This window comes from Streptopelia decaocto (assembly GCF_964273445.1).
Source record: "Streptopelia decaocto genome assembly, chromosome: 32".
NCBI lineage: Eukaryota > Metazoa > Chordata > Aves > Columbiformes > Columbidae > Streptopelia > Streptopelia decaocto.
In genome coordinates this window covers 71,314-87,593 of record NC_138687.1, presented here as the reverse complement: position 1 = coordinate 87,593, position 16,280 = coordinate 71,314, and the positions used below count along the sequence as shown (strand labels likewise).

Below are 16,280 nucleotides of genomic sequence, written 5' to 3'. Positions count from 1 at the left end.
TGGGTGGGAGGGGGACACGGGGCCCCCCCGGGGTCACCGCAGCTTCTCCCTCTTGTGCTTCTTCCTCTTGGGGGTCCCCCCGGTGCCGGGGGGGGGTCCCGGCGCCGCCCCCCCCGGGGGTGCCCCCCCCGTCCCGCCGCGGGGGGGGGCCCCGAAGCTGCGGGTGATGCTGATGCAGCCGCGCGGGGGGGGGGTGCAGCGGGGGGGGGTCACGAGGAGGGGGGCGCCCGCCCCCCCCGGGCCCCCCCGCACCGTGTAGAGCTGGGGGGGGGCGTCTCCGTCCTGGGGGAGCTGCAGCTGCCCCCCCCCGGCCAGCGGCACCGCGCAGCCGTCCAGGCTGGGGGGGGACAGGGACGGTGTCACCCCCCCGGTGTCACCCCCCCAGTGTCACCACTGTCACCCCCCATATCACCAGTGTCACCCCCAGTGTCACCAGTATGATCCCCCCCCCCCAGTGTCACCCCCCAGTGTCACCCCCCTCAGTGTCACCACTGTCACCCCCCATATCACCAGTGTCACCCCCAGTGTCACCAGTATGATCCCCCCCCCCCCAGTGTCACCATTGTGACCCCCCCATTGGCACCAGTGCCACCCCCATGTCCCCATGTCCCATGTCCCTGTCCCCCTGTCCCATGTCCCCCTGTCCCCATGTCCCATGTCCCCATGTCCCCCATCCCCATGTCCCCATGATGTCCCCATGTCCCCCTGTCCCCATGTCCCCCTGTCCCCATGTCCCCCTGTCCCCCATCCCCATGTCCCATGTCCCTGTCCCCCTGTCCCCATATCCCCCTCTCCCCATGTCCCCATGATGTCCCCATGTCCCCATTATGTCCCCATGTCCCCATGTCCCATGTCCCATGTCCCTGTCCCCCTGTCCCCATGTCCCCATGTCCCCCTGTCCCCATGTCCCCATGTCCCATGTCCCATGTCCCATGTCCCGAGTCCCATGTCCCCCTGTCCCCATGTCCCATGTCCCCCTGTCCCCTGTCCCCATTTCCCTGTCCCATGTCCCCCTGTCCCCATGTCCCATGTCCCCCTGTCCCCCATCCCCATGTCCCCATGTCCCCCTGTCCCCATGTCCCATGTCCCCCTGTCCCCCATCCCCATGTCCCATGTCCCCCTGTCCCCATGTCCCATGTCCCCCTGTCCCCCATCCCCATGTCCCCATGTCCCCCTGTCCCCATGTCCCATGTCCCCCTGTCCCCCATCCCCATGTCCCATGTCCCTGTCCCCTGTCCTGTCCCCATGTCCCCATGATGTCCCCATGTCCCTGTCCCCCTGTCCCCATGTCCCCCATCCCCATGTCCCCATGATGTCCCCATGTCCCTGTCCCCCTCTCCCCCTGTCCCCTGTCCCTGTCCCCATGTCCCCATGATGTCCCCATGTCCCATGTCCCATGTCCCTGTCCTCCTGTCCCCATGTCCCCCTGTCCCCATGTCCCCCTGTCCCCATGTCCCATGTCCCTGTCCCCCTGTCCCCATGTCCCATGTCCCATGTCCCATGTCCCCCTGTCCCCATGATGTCCCCCTGTCCCCATGTCCCCATGATGTCCCCATGTCCCTGTCCCCCTGTCCCCCATCCCCATGTCCCATGTCCCTGTCCCTGCCCTGTCCCCATGTCCCTGTCCCCCTGTCCCCCGTTCCCCTGTCCCCCTGTCCCCATGATGTCCCCATGTCCCCACGATGTCCCCATGTCCCATGTCCCCCTGTCCCCACGATGTCCCCATGATGTCCCCCTGTCCCCATGTCCCACCTGTGCGGGCAGAGGTCGGCGGGCGCCCGGATGATCCAGATCTCGGTGTTGGGCCCCCCCAGGGCCCCCCCCGGGGGCGCCGCCTCGAACTCGGGGGGGCAGCGGAACCGCGGGCCTGGGGGAGCTGGGCGGCCCCGGGTCCCCTTAACGTCCCCGTGTCCCCATAATGTCCCCACGTGTCCCCCATGTCCCCATAATGTCCCCACGTGTCCCCCCATGTCCCCATAACGTCCCCCTGTGTCCCCATAATGTCCCCCCGTGTCCCCCCATATCTTCATAATGTCCCCCCATGTCCCCATAATGTCCCCACGTGTCCCCCCATGTCCCGATAATGTCCCCACGTGTCCCCCCATGTCCCCATAACGTCCCCCTGTGTCCCCAGAATGTCCCCCCGTGTCCCCCATGTCCCCATAATGTCCCCCCATATCCTCATAATGTTCCCCCATGTCCCCGTAATGTCCCCCCGTGTCCCCATAATGTCCCCCCGTGTCCCCCCATGTCCCCATAATGTCCCCCCGTGTCCCCATAATGTCCCCCCGTGTCCCCCCATATCCCCCGTGTCCCCCCATGTACCCCCGTGTCCCCCCATATCCTCATAATGTACCCCCGTGTCCCCCCATATCCTCATAATGTCCCCCCGTGTCCCCCCATGTCCCCCCGTGTCCCCCCACTCACCCTCCATGTGTCGCCGCGTGCCCCGCGTGGCCCCGCCCCCCGCGGTCGCGCCCACCCCTCCGCTCAGCGCGGGAGCGTTTCCCGCCCCCCCCCCCCCCCCACCCCGCGGGGCACTTGGTTCGCTCCGGCGGCCGGGGGTGGGCGGTGCCCGCCTCTTGGCTCCGCCCACCAGTGGGCGTGTCCGGAACGCGGCGCGGCGGCATTTAAAGGGGCATAGACCTCCCGGGAGCGCCCGGTCACCCGTGGGGCCGCGACACCGGGCGTGGGGGCGTCACGAACGAGTGAACCACGCTGGGAAGCGCCGCCGCTGCAGGTACCGGGGTGGGGGGATTCAACCCCGTGGGACCCAACCCCCCCAAACCCCGCGGGACCCACGTGGCGCCCCAGTGGCCCCGCCCACTCGGGACCACCCCCCCCTTTTGTGGGACTAACACCCCCCCCCCACCCTCCCCGCGGGACCCCCCTCTGTGGGTTCCCCCCTCCCGCGGGACCCGCCCCCCCACTCCGTGGGACCTCGCTCTGTGGGTTCCCCCCCCCGCCACCCGTGGGTCCCGCCCCCCCGTGGGACCTGCCCCCCCCACCTCCCCAGCCCGGGGCGCAGGGCGCGGCCCCCCCGCGTGACCCAGCGCTCTGGAATTGGGCGGAGGGGCCGCGGGAACGCGCCGCCCGCACCCACCAGGTACCGGACACGCGTGGGGCAGGTTCGGGGGTCGGAGAAGGGGGGGGGCGGGTTCCGGGCACCTATGGGTCCGCTTTGGGGTGCTGGTTGCGGGGGGGGGGGAAGCACCCTTGGGTGCCCCGGACGCCTGGGTCCATTTCGCGGAGCGCCCCAAACACGGGGGTGCTGGGTGGGTGGGGGGGGCGCACCCGTGGATGCCTCGGTCCGATTCGGGCTGGGGGGGGGATGTTGGGGTGCTGAGGGTTGGGGGGAGCACCCATGGGCGCCCCGAACGCCTGGGTCCTTTTCCCAGCACCCATGGGCGCCCCGGACGCCTGGGTCCTTTTCCCGGCGCCCGGACGCCTGGGTTCTTTTTCCCAGCACCCATGGGCGCCCCGGACGCCTGGGTCCTTTTCCCAGCACCCATGGGCGCCCCGGACGCCTGGGTCCTTTTTCCGGGGCCCGGACGCCTGGGTTCTTTTTCCCAGCACCCATGGGTGCCCCGGACGCCTGGGTCCTTTTTCCCGGGGCCCGGACGCCTGGGTTCTTTTTCCCAGCACCCATGGGCGCCCCGGACGCCTGGGTCCTTTTCCCGGCGCCCGGACGCCTGGGTCCTTTTCCCAGCACCCATGGGTGCCCCGGACGCCTGGGTCCTTTTCCCGGCGCCCGGACGCCTGGGTTCTTTTTCCCAGCACCCATGGGTGCCCCGGACGCCTGGGTCCTTTTCCCGGCGCCCGGACGCCTGGGTCCTTTCCCAGCGTCTCGCCGCCCCCCCCGGGGCGAGTTTGGGCTCGTCCCGTCTCCCCGGGTGGGGCCGCGTGGGTGGGGCCGGGGAGGGGGAGACACCCCTAAATCCCCCCCGTGGGGCACCCACGATGGGGGGGTCCCCCCTCCACCCCGCCCCCCACTCTGGGGGGTCCCTTTAACATGGGGCGCCCCCCCCCAGGTGCTGAGCCTCGGGGGGGGAAGGGGGGGCGGGCCCCGCCCCTCGCGATGGATTAATTAGTGGTAATTAGGCTGATGAGCCGAGCGGGTCGGGACACGTTCCCGCTCCCGCGTTCCCAGGGGAGTGGGGTGGCCCCCCCACCCGGAAATGGGCGTGGCCCCCCGAAATGGGCGTGGCCCCCTCCTGAATGGGGGTGTCCCAACTCCCAAAATTGGGCGTGTCCCCAAAATTGGGGGTGTCCCCATCCCATAATGGGGGTGTCCCCCCCAAAATCGGGGGTGTCCCCTTCTTAGAAGGGGTGTCCCCCCGACAAATGGGGTTGTCCCCCTGACAAATGGGGGTGTGCCCCCAAAATTGGGGGTGTCCCCTTCTCAAGTGGGGGCATCCATACAATTGCGGGTGTTCCCATCCCAAAATGGGGGTGTCCCCCCAAAATTGGGGGTGTCCCCTTCTTAAACAGGGGTGTCCCTGTCCCGAATGGGGGTGCCCCCCCAAAACGGGGGCATCCCCATCCCAAAATGGGGGTGTCCCCCCAAATGGGCTATCCCCATCTCAAAACGGGGGTGTCCCCCCCCAATATCGGGGTTGCCCCCCCAATATCGGGGGTGCCCCCCCAAATGGGGGGGTACCCCCACCAACCCCCCGCCCGTGCCCCCCCAGCATGGCGAGCGAGCGGCTGCGCAGCGCCCAGGACCTGCTGGACCTCACCTTCCAGTGTGAGTCTGGGGGGGCGCCGGGACGCGTTTGGGGGTCCCCCCCATAACCTACCCCCCCCATTAATGCCCCCCCCCCCGTTTTGCCCCCCAGCGCTGGCCATGCGGCACATGGACCTGAAGCAGGTGGAGCTGGACTCGGCCGTGGCCAAAGTGGACGAGCTGTCCCGGCAGCTCGAGTCGCTCTGGACCGACGGCCCCGGCCCCCCCAAGGTAAAAACGGGGGGCGGGGGGACCCCCAGAGCACCCCCGTACCCGATAACCCCCCGCAGCCCTGTTATACCCCCCCCACCCCATTATACCCCCCTTCCCAAGTTATACCCCATACCCGATAACCCCCCCCACCCCATTATACCCCCCCCCACCACGTTATACCCGCCCCCCCCCACTGCGTTAAACCCCCCCCGCCCCATTATAACCCCCCCACGTTATAACCCCCCCCCCGTTATACCCCCCCCGTTATATCCCCCCACCCCATTATACCCCCCCGCCCCATTATACCCCCCACCACCACATTATACCCCCCCCCACCCACCGCATTATAACCCCCCCCACCTGTTATAACCCCCCCCACCCATTATACCCCCCCCCCCCACTATAACCCCCCCCCCCCATAGGAGCCATTTGGTAGCGACCGGAGCCGCTCGCCCCTGGGCCGGAGGAGCGTGGAGACCCCCGAGGTTTTGGGGGAGCTGGGGGGGCACCCCAGTTCTCCATGGGCCCCCCAATACCCACCAATGGAGGATCGGGCCCCCCATTACATCCCAGGGGAGGATCGGGCCCCCCAATACCTGTCAATGGAGGATCGAGCTCCCCATTACCTGTCAATAGAGGATCGGGCCCCCAGCTCCCCCCGGACCCCCCAATACCTACCAATGGAGGATCGGGCCCCCCATTACCTGTCAATAGAGGATCGGGCCCCCAGCTCCCCCCGCCCCCCCCATTACCCCCCCATGGAGGATCGGGCCCCCAGCTCCCCCCGCCCCCCCCATTACCCCCCCATGGAGGATCGGGCCCCCCAATACCTACCAATGGAGGATCGGGCCCCCAGCTCCCCCCGCCCCCCCCACTACCCGCCCCTGGAGGATCGGGCCCCCTCCCCGCGCCCCAAAGTCCTGGCCGTCCCCTATGAGGGGCTGGGGGGCCGAGCCCCCTCCCCTCGCCCCCATCGCCCCTATGAGTTCCTGGGGTTCGGGGGGTCCCCCCCGTTCCTCCCGGCCCCCCCCCCATACGAGGCGCACGGGCTGTGCCCCCCCCTCGGCGGCCCCCCCGGGCCCTTCCGTGCTCAGGGTAAGTTTGGGGGGGGGGGATCTCTGGGGTTTTGGGGGTGCGGGGTGGGGTCCCCATGGGGGGTGTCACTGTCCTGGGGGGCTGCTGGGCCCCCCCAACCCACCGGGGGTGTCCCTGTCCCCGTGTGACCCCATTTTGGGGTGTCCCTGTCCCCATGTGACCCCATTTTGGGGTGTCCCCCCCCCGGGGTGTCCCCATGTGACCCCATTTTGGGGTGTCCCTGTCCCCATGTGACCCCATTTTGGGGTGTCCCCCCCCCGGGGTGTCCCCATGTGACCCCATTTTGGGGTGTCCCCCCCCCCAGATGACCTGGTGCTGAAGCGGCGGCCGCACCGGAGCTGGAACGAGTCGGACCTGGACGTGGCCTATGAGAGGAAACCCCCGAGCTCGGGGGGCTACGAGCGTGAGGGGGGGCACCGGGGTGGGGGGCACCGGGGGGGGGTTTGGGTAGGGGGGGTCTGGGGTTTGGGGGGCACTATGGGGGGGTTTGGGTGGGTTTGGGTGGGGGGGGTCTGGGGTTTGGGGGGCACTATGGGGGGCTTTGGGGGCTGTGGGGGGCACCGTGGGGTGGTCTGGGGGGCACTGTCCCCCCCCCACTCTGAGCTCTGTCCCCCCCCAGGCCCCATGGAGGGGCAGCCGAACCTGCGCCCGTCACTGGGACTCGCGCCCTGGAGGGAATCCAGCCTGGACGGCGCCGGGGGGGGCAAGGTGGGTGCTGGGGGGCAAGGGCAAGGTCAAGTTGGGTGCTGGGGGGGTCAAGTTGGGTGCTGGGGGGGTCAAGGTGGGCACTGGGGTCAAGGTGGGCACTGGGGTCAAGGTGGGTGCTAGTGGTCAAGGTCATGGTAGGCGCAGGGGGTCAAGGTCAAGGTGGGCACGGGGGGGGTCAAGGTCAAGGTGGATGCTGGGGGGTCAAAGTTCAAGGTAGGAGCTGGGGGTCAAGGTCAAGGTGGGCACTGGGGGGGTCAAGGTGGCACTGAAGGTCAAGGTGTGCGCTGGGGGGGTCAAGGTCAAGGTGTGCACGGGGGGTGTCAAGGTGACACTGGGGTCAAGGTGGCACTGGAGGTCAAGGTCAAGGTGTGCACTGGAGGTCAATGTCAAGGTGGTGCTGGAGGTCAAGGTGTCCATTTGGGGGGGGGGTCCAGCCGCCATCCCCACATCAGACGTGCCGTGCCCCCCCCCCGACGCCCCGTTTCCCCCCCAGGAGGGTCCGTCCGGGGGTCACAGCGCCACGTTACCCCGCAACTACAAAGTGTCCCCGCTGCGGCGCTCGGGCGCCCCGCTGCCCCCCCGCGGGGGGCCGCCGCCCCCCCAGCCCGCGTCGCGCGTCCCCGTGCCCCCCCCCGGCCGCCCCCCCCGCCACAAGCCGCTGCCGCTCTCCATGATCTTCAAGCTGCAAAACGCCTTTTGGGAGCAGGGGGGGGCGCCCCGGGGGGGGCTCCCCCCACCCCCCCGCGCCCCCCAGAAGCAGCCGCAGCCGCCGGTGCTGCCGCAGGCCCCCCCGGGGCTGCCGGGGGGTGACGGTGAGGAGTGGGGGGGTGGCTGGGGGGCTCCCATGTGCTGAGCCCCCCGGGTGGGGAGTCTGTGGGGTCCCTGGGGTGGGGGTCCCTGGGGTATCCAGCTGGGGGGTCCCTGGGGTATCCAGCTGGGGGTCCCTGAGTCTCCCATGTCCTGACCCCCATGGTAGGGGGTCCATGGGGTACTGGGACAGGGGGGTCCATGGGGTACCCAGCTGGGGGGTCCCTGGGGTACTGGGACAGGGGGTCCCTGGGGTACCCAGGTTGGGGGTCCCTGGGGCTCCCATGTTCCGACCCCCATGACAGGGGGTCTCTGGGGTACCCGTGTCCCATGGGGCTCCCATGTTTTGACCCCCATAGCAGGGGGTCCCTGGGGTACCCGGGGTAGGGGCTCCATGGGGTATCCAGCTGGGGGGTCCCTGGGGTACGTGGGCAAGGGGTCCCTGGTGTACCAGGACAGGGGGGTCCATGGGGTACCCAGGTGGGGGGTCCCTGGGGCTCCCATGTCCTGATTCCCATGGCAGGGGGTCCCTGGGGTACCCGGGGTAGGGGCTCCCTGGGGTGCCCAGGTGGGGGCTCCCTGGGGTCCCCGGGCAGGGTGTCCCTGGGGTCCCCCGTGGCTCCCGTGTGCTGACCCCCCCCCTCCTCCCCCGCAGCCCCGTCCCGCCCCGCCGCCCCGTCGCCGTCCCCGTCGCCGTCCCCCGCGGACGCGGAGGCGGATGCGGAGGCGCTTCCCGCGGACGCCGAGCCCGTGGAGCGGCCGCTGAGCCCCACGCGGCTGCAGCCGGTGCTGCCCCCCGAGGCGCGGAGCGTCCCCGCGCTGCGGGAGCTCGCCCGCGTCCTGGCCGAGATGCCGCGGCCGCTCAAGCGCCGCGGCTCCCTGGAGCTCAGCCCGGGCCCCGCGCCGCCGCCCGCCCGCGCCCGGCGCTACCGGCAGCTCATCCCGCGCCTGCTGCACCGCGCCGAGCCCGCCCCGCCCGCGGCCACGCCCCCCGAGCCCGCCGCGGCCACGCCCCCCGCCGCGGCCACGCCCACCGGCGCCGCGGGGACCGCCCCCACCACGGTGAGTCCTGGGGTGTCCTGAGGTCCCCTGGGGGTGTCCCGGGGGGTGTCCCTGGGGTGTCCCCAAGGACCCCGGGGGGTGTCCTGGGGATGTCCCCATGGTCCCCCGGGGGTGTCCCAGGGGTGTCCCTTGGGTGTCCTGGGGGGTGTCCAGGGGTGTCCCGGGGGTGTCCCCAGGGGTGTCCCCAAGGTCTCCTGGGGGTGTCCCGGGTGTGTCCCAGGGGTGTCCCCATGGTCCCCCAGGGGCGTCCCTTGGGCATCCCTTGGGTGTCCCAGGTGTGTCCCGGGGGTGTCCCCAAGGTCCCCGGGGGATGTCCTGGGGTATCCCGGGGGTGTCCTGGGGGTGTCCCCAAGGTCCCCTGGGGTATCCCGGGGGGTGTCCTGGGGGTGTCCCCAAGGTCCCCGGGGGATGTCCTGGGGTATCCCGGGGGTGTCCTGGGGGTGTCCCCAAGGTCCCCTGGGGTATCCCGGGGGGTGTCCTGGGGGTGTCCCCAAGGTCTCCTGGGAGTGTCCCACGGGTGTCCCGGGGGTGTCCCCAAGGTCTCCTGGGGGTGTCTCGGGTGTGTCCCAGGGGTGTCCCCAGTGTCCTGTGGGGGTGTCCCGAGGGTGTCCCAGGTGTGTCCCCAAGGTCCCCTGGGGGTGTCCTGGGGGGGTCCCCTGGGAGTGTCGCCATGGTCCCCCGGGGCTGTCCCGAGGGTGTCCCCTGGGTGTCCCCATGGTCCCCCGGGGCTGTCCTGAGGGTGTCACCCAGGTGTTCCCCGGGGGTGTCCCGGGGGTGTCCGGTGCCCCCCTGACCCCGCTGGTCCCCAGGAGCTGCGGCCGGCCCTGCGCGCCCCCTCCTCCCCCCGGCGGCGCCCGGGGGCGCGAGTGCGGCTGGACCCGCTGGTGCTGCTGCTGGACGCGGCGCTGAGCGGGGAGCTGGACGTGGTGCGGCAGGCGGTGGCCGAGGTGACAATGACAGTGACAATGACAATGGGGACATGGGGACAGGGACGGGGAGCTGGACGTGGTGCGGCAGGCGGTGGCCGAGGTGACAGTGACAGTGACAATGACAATGGGGACATGGGGACATGGGGACAGGGACGGGGAGCTGGACGTGGTGCGGCAGGCGGTGGCCGAGGTGACAGTGGCAGTGACAATGACAATGGGGACATGGGGACAGGGACGGGGAGCTGGACGTGGTGCGGCAGGCGGTGGCCGAGGTGACAGTGACAGTGACAATGGGGACATGGGGACAGGGACGGGGAGCTGGACGTGGTGCGGCAGGCGGTGGCCGAGGTGACAGTGACAGTGACAATGACAATGGGGACATGGGGACATGGGGACAGGGACGGGGAGCTGGACGTGGTGCGGCAGGCGGTGGCCGAGGTGACAGTGACAGTGACAATGGGGATGTGGGGACAGGGATGGGGAGCTGGACGTGGTGCGGCAGGCGGTGGCCGAGGTGACAATGGGGACATGGGGACAAGGTTGGATGGGGTGTCAGTGGGTGACAGTGGGGATGTCAGTGGGTGACATTGGGTGACAATGAGTGACATGGATTGGTGTCCCCAGCTGAACGACCCCAGCCAGCCCCATGCCGAGAGGATGGGGTGGCAGTGGGGGTGTCAACGGGGCCAATGGGGGTCAATGGGGGTCAATGGGGGTCAATGGGGGTCAATGGGGGTCAATGGCAGTCAATGGGGGTCAATGGGGGTCAATGGCAGTCAATGGGGGTCAATGGCGGTCAATGGGGGTCAATGGCAGTCAATGGGGGTCAATGGCGGTCAATGGGTGTCAATGGGGGTCAATGGGGGTCAATGGCGGTCAATGGGTGTTAATGGCCGTCAATGGCTGTCAATGGGTGACACTGGGTGACACCGGGTGACACCGGTGTCCCCAGCTGGAGGACCCCAGCCAGCCCAACACCAAGGGGATGGGGTGGCAGTGGGGGTGTCAATGGGTGTCAATGGGGGTCAATGGCCGTCAATGGCAGTCAATGGGTGACACTGGGTGACACTGGGTGACACTGGTGTCCCCAGCTGGAGGACCCCAGCCAGCCCAACGCTGAGGGGCTGGGGTGTCAATGGGGGTCAATGGGGGTCAATGGGGGTCAATGGCAGTCAATGGCTGTCGATGGCTGTCGATGGCTGTCAATGGCTGTCAATGGGTGACATGGGGTGACACGGGTGACGCCGCTGTCCCCAGCTGAACGACCCGAGCCAGCCCAACGCCGAGGGCATCACGGCGCTGCACAACGCCATCTGCGGCGCCAACTACGGCGTGGTGGAGTTCCTCATCGGCTGCGGCGCCGACGTCAACTCCCCCGACAGCCACGGCTGGTACGGGACCCCGAAACGGGGGGGACCCCAAAACGGGATGGGGGGGGCACGGGGATCCCACAGCCACGGCTGGTACGGGACCCCAAAACGGGGGGGGACCCCAAAACGGGGGACCCCAAAACGGGATGGGGGGGACACGGGGATCCCACAGCCATGGCTGGTACGGGACCCCGAAACGGGGGACCCCAAAACGGGATGGGGGGGGCACGGGGATCCCACAGCCACGGCTGGTACGGGACCCCGAAACGGGGGACCCCAAAACGGGATGGGGGGGACACGGGGATCCCACAGCCACGGCTGGTACGGGACCCCAAAACGGGGGACCCCAAAACGGGATGGGGGGGGCACGGGGATCCCACAGCCACGGCTGGTACGGGACCCCGAAACGGGGGGACCCCAAAACAGGATGGGGGGGACACGGGGATCCCACAGCCACGGCTGGTACGGGCACCCTGAAACGGGCGGACCCCAAAACGGGATGGGGGGGGCACGGGGATCCCACAGCCACGGCTGGTACGGGACCCCAAAACGGGGGACCCCGAAACGGGATGGGGGGGACACGGGGATCCCACAGCCACGGCTGGTACGGGACCCCGAAACGGGGGACCCCAAAACGGGATGGGGGGGGCACGGGATCCCACAGCCACGGCTGGTACGGGACCCCGAAACGGGGGACCCCAAAACGGGATGGGGGGGGCACGGGATCCCACAGCCACGGCTGGTACGGGACCCCGAAACGGGGGACCCCAAAACGGGATGGGGGGGGCACGGGATCCCACAGCCACGGCTGGTACGGGACCCCGAAACGGGGGACCCCAAAACGGGATGGGGGGGACACGGGGATCCCACAGCCACGGCTGGTATGGGACCCCGAAACGGGGGACCCCAAAATGGGATGGGGGGGACACGGGGATCCCACAGCCACGGCTGGTACGGGACCCCGAAACGGGGGACCCCAAAACGGGATGGGGGGGGCACGGGATCCCACAGCCACGGCTGGTACGGGACCCCGAAACGGGGGACCCCAAAACGGGATGGGGGGGGCACGGGATCCCACAGCCACGGCTGGTACGGGACCCCGAAACGGGGGACCCCAAAACGGGATGGGGGGGGCACGGGATCCCACAGCCACGGCTGGTACGGGACCCCGAAACCGGGGGGACCCCAAAACGGGATGGGGGGGGCACGGGGATCTCACAGCCATGGCTGGTACAGGGACCCCAAAACGGGGGGACCCCAAAACAGGATGGGGGGGGCACGGGCATCCCACAGCCACGGCTGGTACGGGACCCCGAAACGGGGACCCCGAAATGGGGGGACCCCAACATGGGATGGGGAGGATGGGGAGGATGGGGGACCCCCCAGCCACAGGTGGTGGGATGGGGATGGGGACCCCAATAGTCCCTGTGACTGCGACCCCATTAACCCTGTGACTGGGGATGGGGACCCCAGTAACTCTTGTGACTGGGGACCCCATTAACCCCTGTGACTGGGACCCCAATAGTCCCTGTGACTGGGAATGGGGACCCTGATAGTCCCTGTGACTGGGGACCCCAATAACCCTTGTGACTGGGGACCCCAATAGTCCCTGTGATTGGGACCCCAATAATCCTTATGATTGGGACCCCAAAAACCCCTGTGACTGGGACCTCGATAACCTTTGTGACTGGGACCCCAATAGTCCCAGTGACCGGGACCCCAATAACCCTGTGATTGGGGATGGGGACCCCAATAGTGACTGGGACCCCAATAACCCTGTGCCTGGGGATGGGGACCCCAATAGTGACTGGGACCTCAATAACCCTGTGACTGGGGATGGGGACCCCAATAGTCCCAGTGACCGGGACCCCAATAACCCTGTGATTGGGGATGGGGACCCCAATAGTGACTGGGACCCCAATAACCCTGTGACTGGGGATGGGGACCCCAATAGTCCCAGTGACTGGGACCCCAATAACCCTGTGACTGGGGATGGGGACCCCAATAGTCCCAGTGACCGGGACCCCAATAACCCTGTGCCTGGGGATGGGGACCCCAATAGTCCCAGTGACCGGGACCCCAATAACCCTGTGACTGGGGATGGGGACCCCAATAGTCCCAGTGACCGGGACCCCAATAACCCTGTGACTGGGGATGGGGACCCCAATAGTGACTGGGACCCCAATAACCCTGTGATTGGGGATGGGGACCCCAATAGTCCCAGTGACCGGGACCCCAATAACCCTGTGCCTGGGGATGGGACCCCAACAGTCGCGGCCCGGGCACCCCCCCCGGCACACGGGGGTCCCCAGCACCCCCAACGCCCCGCGGTTGTGCCCAGGACCCCCCTGCACTGCGCGGCCTCGTGCAACGACACGAGCGTGTGCGTGGCGCTGGTGCAGCACGGCGCCGCCGTGTTCGCCGCCACCAGCAGCGACGGCAGCCTGGCGGCCGACAAGTGCGACCCCTTCCGCGACGGCTACGCCGACTGCTACAGCTACCTCACCGGTGCGGGACACGGGGACACGGGGACAGTGGGGACAGTGGGGACAATGGGGACAGTGGGGGCGTTGGGGACAGTGGGGGCAATGGGGGCATTGGGGGCAATGGGGACAGTGGGGGCAGTGGGGACAATGGGGGCAATGGGGACAGTGGGGGCAATGGGGACAATGGGGACATTGGGTGCACTGGGGGCAATGGGGACATTGGGGGCAGTGGGGGCAATGGGGACAGTGGGGGCAATGGGGACAATGGGGACAGTGGGGAAGTGCGACCCCTTCCGCGACGGCTACGCCGACTGCTACAGCTACCTCACTGGTGCGGGACACGGGGACACGGGGACAGTGGGGGCAGTGGGGACATTGGGGACAGTGGGGGCGTTGGGGACAGTGGGGGCAATGGGGGCAATGGGGATGTTGGGGGCAATGGGGACAGTGGGGACAGTGGGGGTATTGGGGACAGTGGGGGCAATGGGGACAATGGGGACATTCGGGGCATTGGGGGCATTGGGGACATTGGGGGGGTGTGGGGGTGCAGTGGGTCCCATCCTGCCGCAGGTGTGGAGCAGGGCATGGGGGTGCTGAACGGCGGCGTGGTGTGGGGGTGCATTGGGGTGGTGTGTGGGTGCATTGGGGTGCATTGGGGGGGTGTGGGGGTGCATTGGGGCAGTGTGGGGGTGCATTGGGTCCCATCCTGCTCCCGTTACCCAGGCGTGGAGCAGGGCATGGGGGTGCTGAACGGCGGCGTGGTGTGGGGGTGCATTGGGGTGCATTGGGGGGGTGTGGGGGTGCATTGGGGTGCATTGGGGGGGTGTGGGGGTGCAGTGGGTCCCATCCTGCCGCAGGCGTGGAGCAGGGCATGGGGGTGCTGAACGGCGGCGTGTTGTGGGGGTGCATTGGGGTGCATTGGGGCGGTGTGGGGGTGCATTGGGGCGGTGTGGGGGTGCATTGGGGTGCATTGGGGGAGTGTGGGGGTGCATTGGGGGGGTGTGGGGGTGCATTGGGGTGCATTGGGGCGGTGTGGGGGTGCATTGGGGGGGTGTGGGGGTGCAGTGGGTCCCATCCTGCCGCAGGCGTGGAGCAGGGCATGGGGGTGCTGAACGGCGGCGTGGTGTACGCGCTCTGGGACCACCGCGCGGCGCTGGCGGACGAGCTGTCCTTCCGCGAGGGGGACGCGGTGACCGTGCTGCGCCGCCCGCCCCCCCCCGAGCTCGACTGGTGGTGGGGGGGGGGCCCGGACGGCCACCAGGGATACGTGCCCAGGAACTACTTCGGGGTGAGGCACGGGGGGGGCACCCCAAAATCCCGGAGGGGGGGCCCACAGACACCCCAAGACCCTGGGGGGGCCCCCACAACAATCACGACCTGGGGGGGGCTCCCATAACACCCATGACCCGGGGGGTCCCCCACCCATGCCCCCCCCTGACCCCCATTTCCCCCCCAGCTCTTCCCCCGGGTGCGGCCGCAGCGCAAGAAGGTCTGAGGGGGGGCAGAGGACACGGGGGGGCCCCGAGCCGGCCCAGCCCCCCTAGCCCCTCAGGACCCCCCAGGACCCCCTGACGTGTCCACGGCTGCCCCCCCATCCCAGCCCCCCCATTGGGGCTGAGGGTGACTTGGGGGTGTCTGACATGTTTGGGGTGGAGTTGGGGACACGTCGCATCAGCCGGGGGGGCTGACATGGGTGCTGAGCCCCCCCAGGGCCCCGTCACCCCAAATGCATCCTCATCCTCCTCATCCTCCCTCCCACGTCCCTCGGTCCCGGGCGCTTGTAGAACTGTAGGTGCAGCCCCAATAAAGCGGCGGTCGAGCCCTTGGTTGGTGGGTTCTCCATCAACCCAACTCAACCCAACCCAACTCAACAGAAGTCAACTCAACCCAACCCAACCCAGTCAACCCAACCCAACTCAATCCAACTCAACCCAACTCAACCCAAGTCAACTCAACCCAACCCAACACAAGTCAACTCAACCCAACCCAACCCAGTCAACCCAACCCAACTCAACCCAAGTCAACCCAACCCAACCCAACTCAACCCAACCCAACTCAACCCAACCCAACTCAACCCAACTCAACCCAACCCAACTCAACCCAACCCAACTCAACCCAACCCAACTCAACCCAACTCAACCCAACCCAACTCAACCCAACCCAACTCAACCCAACCCAACTCAACCCAACTCAACCCAACCCAACTCAACCCAACCCAACTCAACCCAACCCAACTCAACTCAACCCAACCCAACCCAACTCAACCCAACCCAACTCAACCCAACCCAACCCAACTCAACCCAACCCAACTCAGTTCAACACAATTCAACCCAACTCAACCCAACTCAACTCAATTCAACCCAACCCAACCCAACTCAACCCAACTCAACCCAACCCAACTCAGTTCAACTCAATTCAACCCAACTCAACCCAACCCAAGTCAATTCAACCCAACCCAACCCAACTCAATTCAACCCAACCCAACTCAGTTCAACTCAATTCAACCCAACTCAACCCAACCCAACTCAATTCAACCCAACTCAACCCAACCCAACTCAACCCAACCCAACTCAGTTCAACTCAATTCAACCCAACTCAACCCAACCTAACTCAATTCAACCCAACCCAACCCAACCCAACCCAACTCAACCCAACCCAACTCAACCCAACCCAACTCAACTCAACCCAACCCAACTCAACCCAACCCAACTCAACCCAACCCAACTCAACCCAACCCAACCCAACTCAACACAACCCAACTCAACCCAACTCAACCCAACCCAACTCAACCCAACCCAGCTCAACCCAACCCAACCCAACCCAACTCAACCCAACCCAACTCAAGCCAACCCAACCCAACTCAACCCAACCCAACCCAACTCAA

General features: G+C 68.0%; 2 protein-coding genes across 7 annotated transcripts; one reads left to right on the top strand and one right to left on the bottom strand.

Moving 5' to 3' along the window:
- Positions 1-33: 33 nt before the first annotated feature.
- POLR1G (RNA polymerase I subunit G) lies at positions 34-2,567 on the bottom strand (the record flags this gene model as incomplete). The annotated part of the gene is made up of 3 exons (XM_082074063.1): positions 2,428-2,567; positions 1,753-1,876; positions 34-337 (listed from the first exon to the last, which is right to left on the bottom strand). The coding sequence occupies exons 1-3, from the start codon at positions 2,432-2,434 to the stop codon at positions 34-36; spliced, it is 435 nt and encodes a 144-aa protein (XP_081930189.1). The 5' UTR covers positions 2,435-2,567.
- A 29-nt stretch (positions 2,568-2,596) lies between these two features.
- PPP1R13L (protein phosphatase 1 regulatory subunit 13 like) lies at positions 2,597-15,277 on the top strand. 6 transcript variants are annotated; one of them, XM_082074056.1, is made up of 13 exons: positions 2,601-2,740; positions 4,692-4,747; positions 4,839-4,957; positions 5,362-6,034; positions 6,339-6,437; positions 6,654-6,742; positions 7,236-7,554; positions 8,205-8,611; positions 9,421-9,558; positions 10,798-10,931; positions 13,182-13,418; positions 14,482-14,684; positions 14,853-15,277. In XM_082074056.1, exons 2-13 carry the CDS (start codon positions 4,693-4,695, stop codon positions 14,966-14,968), a joined length of 2,589 nt encoding a protein of 862 aa, XP_081930182.1. In that variant the 5' UTR covers positions 2,601-2,740; position 4,692; the 3' UTR covers positions 14,969-15,277. The 6 variants fall into 6 exon arrangements, with proteins under 6 accessions (XP_081930186.1, XP_081930187.1, XP_081930182.1 ...); XM_082074059.1 differs by having other exon boundaries at positions 2,602-2,740; positions 13,252-13,418; XM_082074057.1 differs by lacking the exon at positions 2,601-2,740 and adding an exon at positions 2,882-3,106.
- Positions 15,278-16,280: the final 1,003 nt, after the last annotated feature.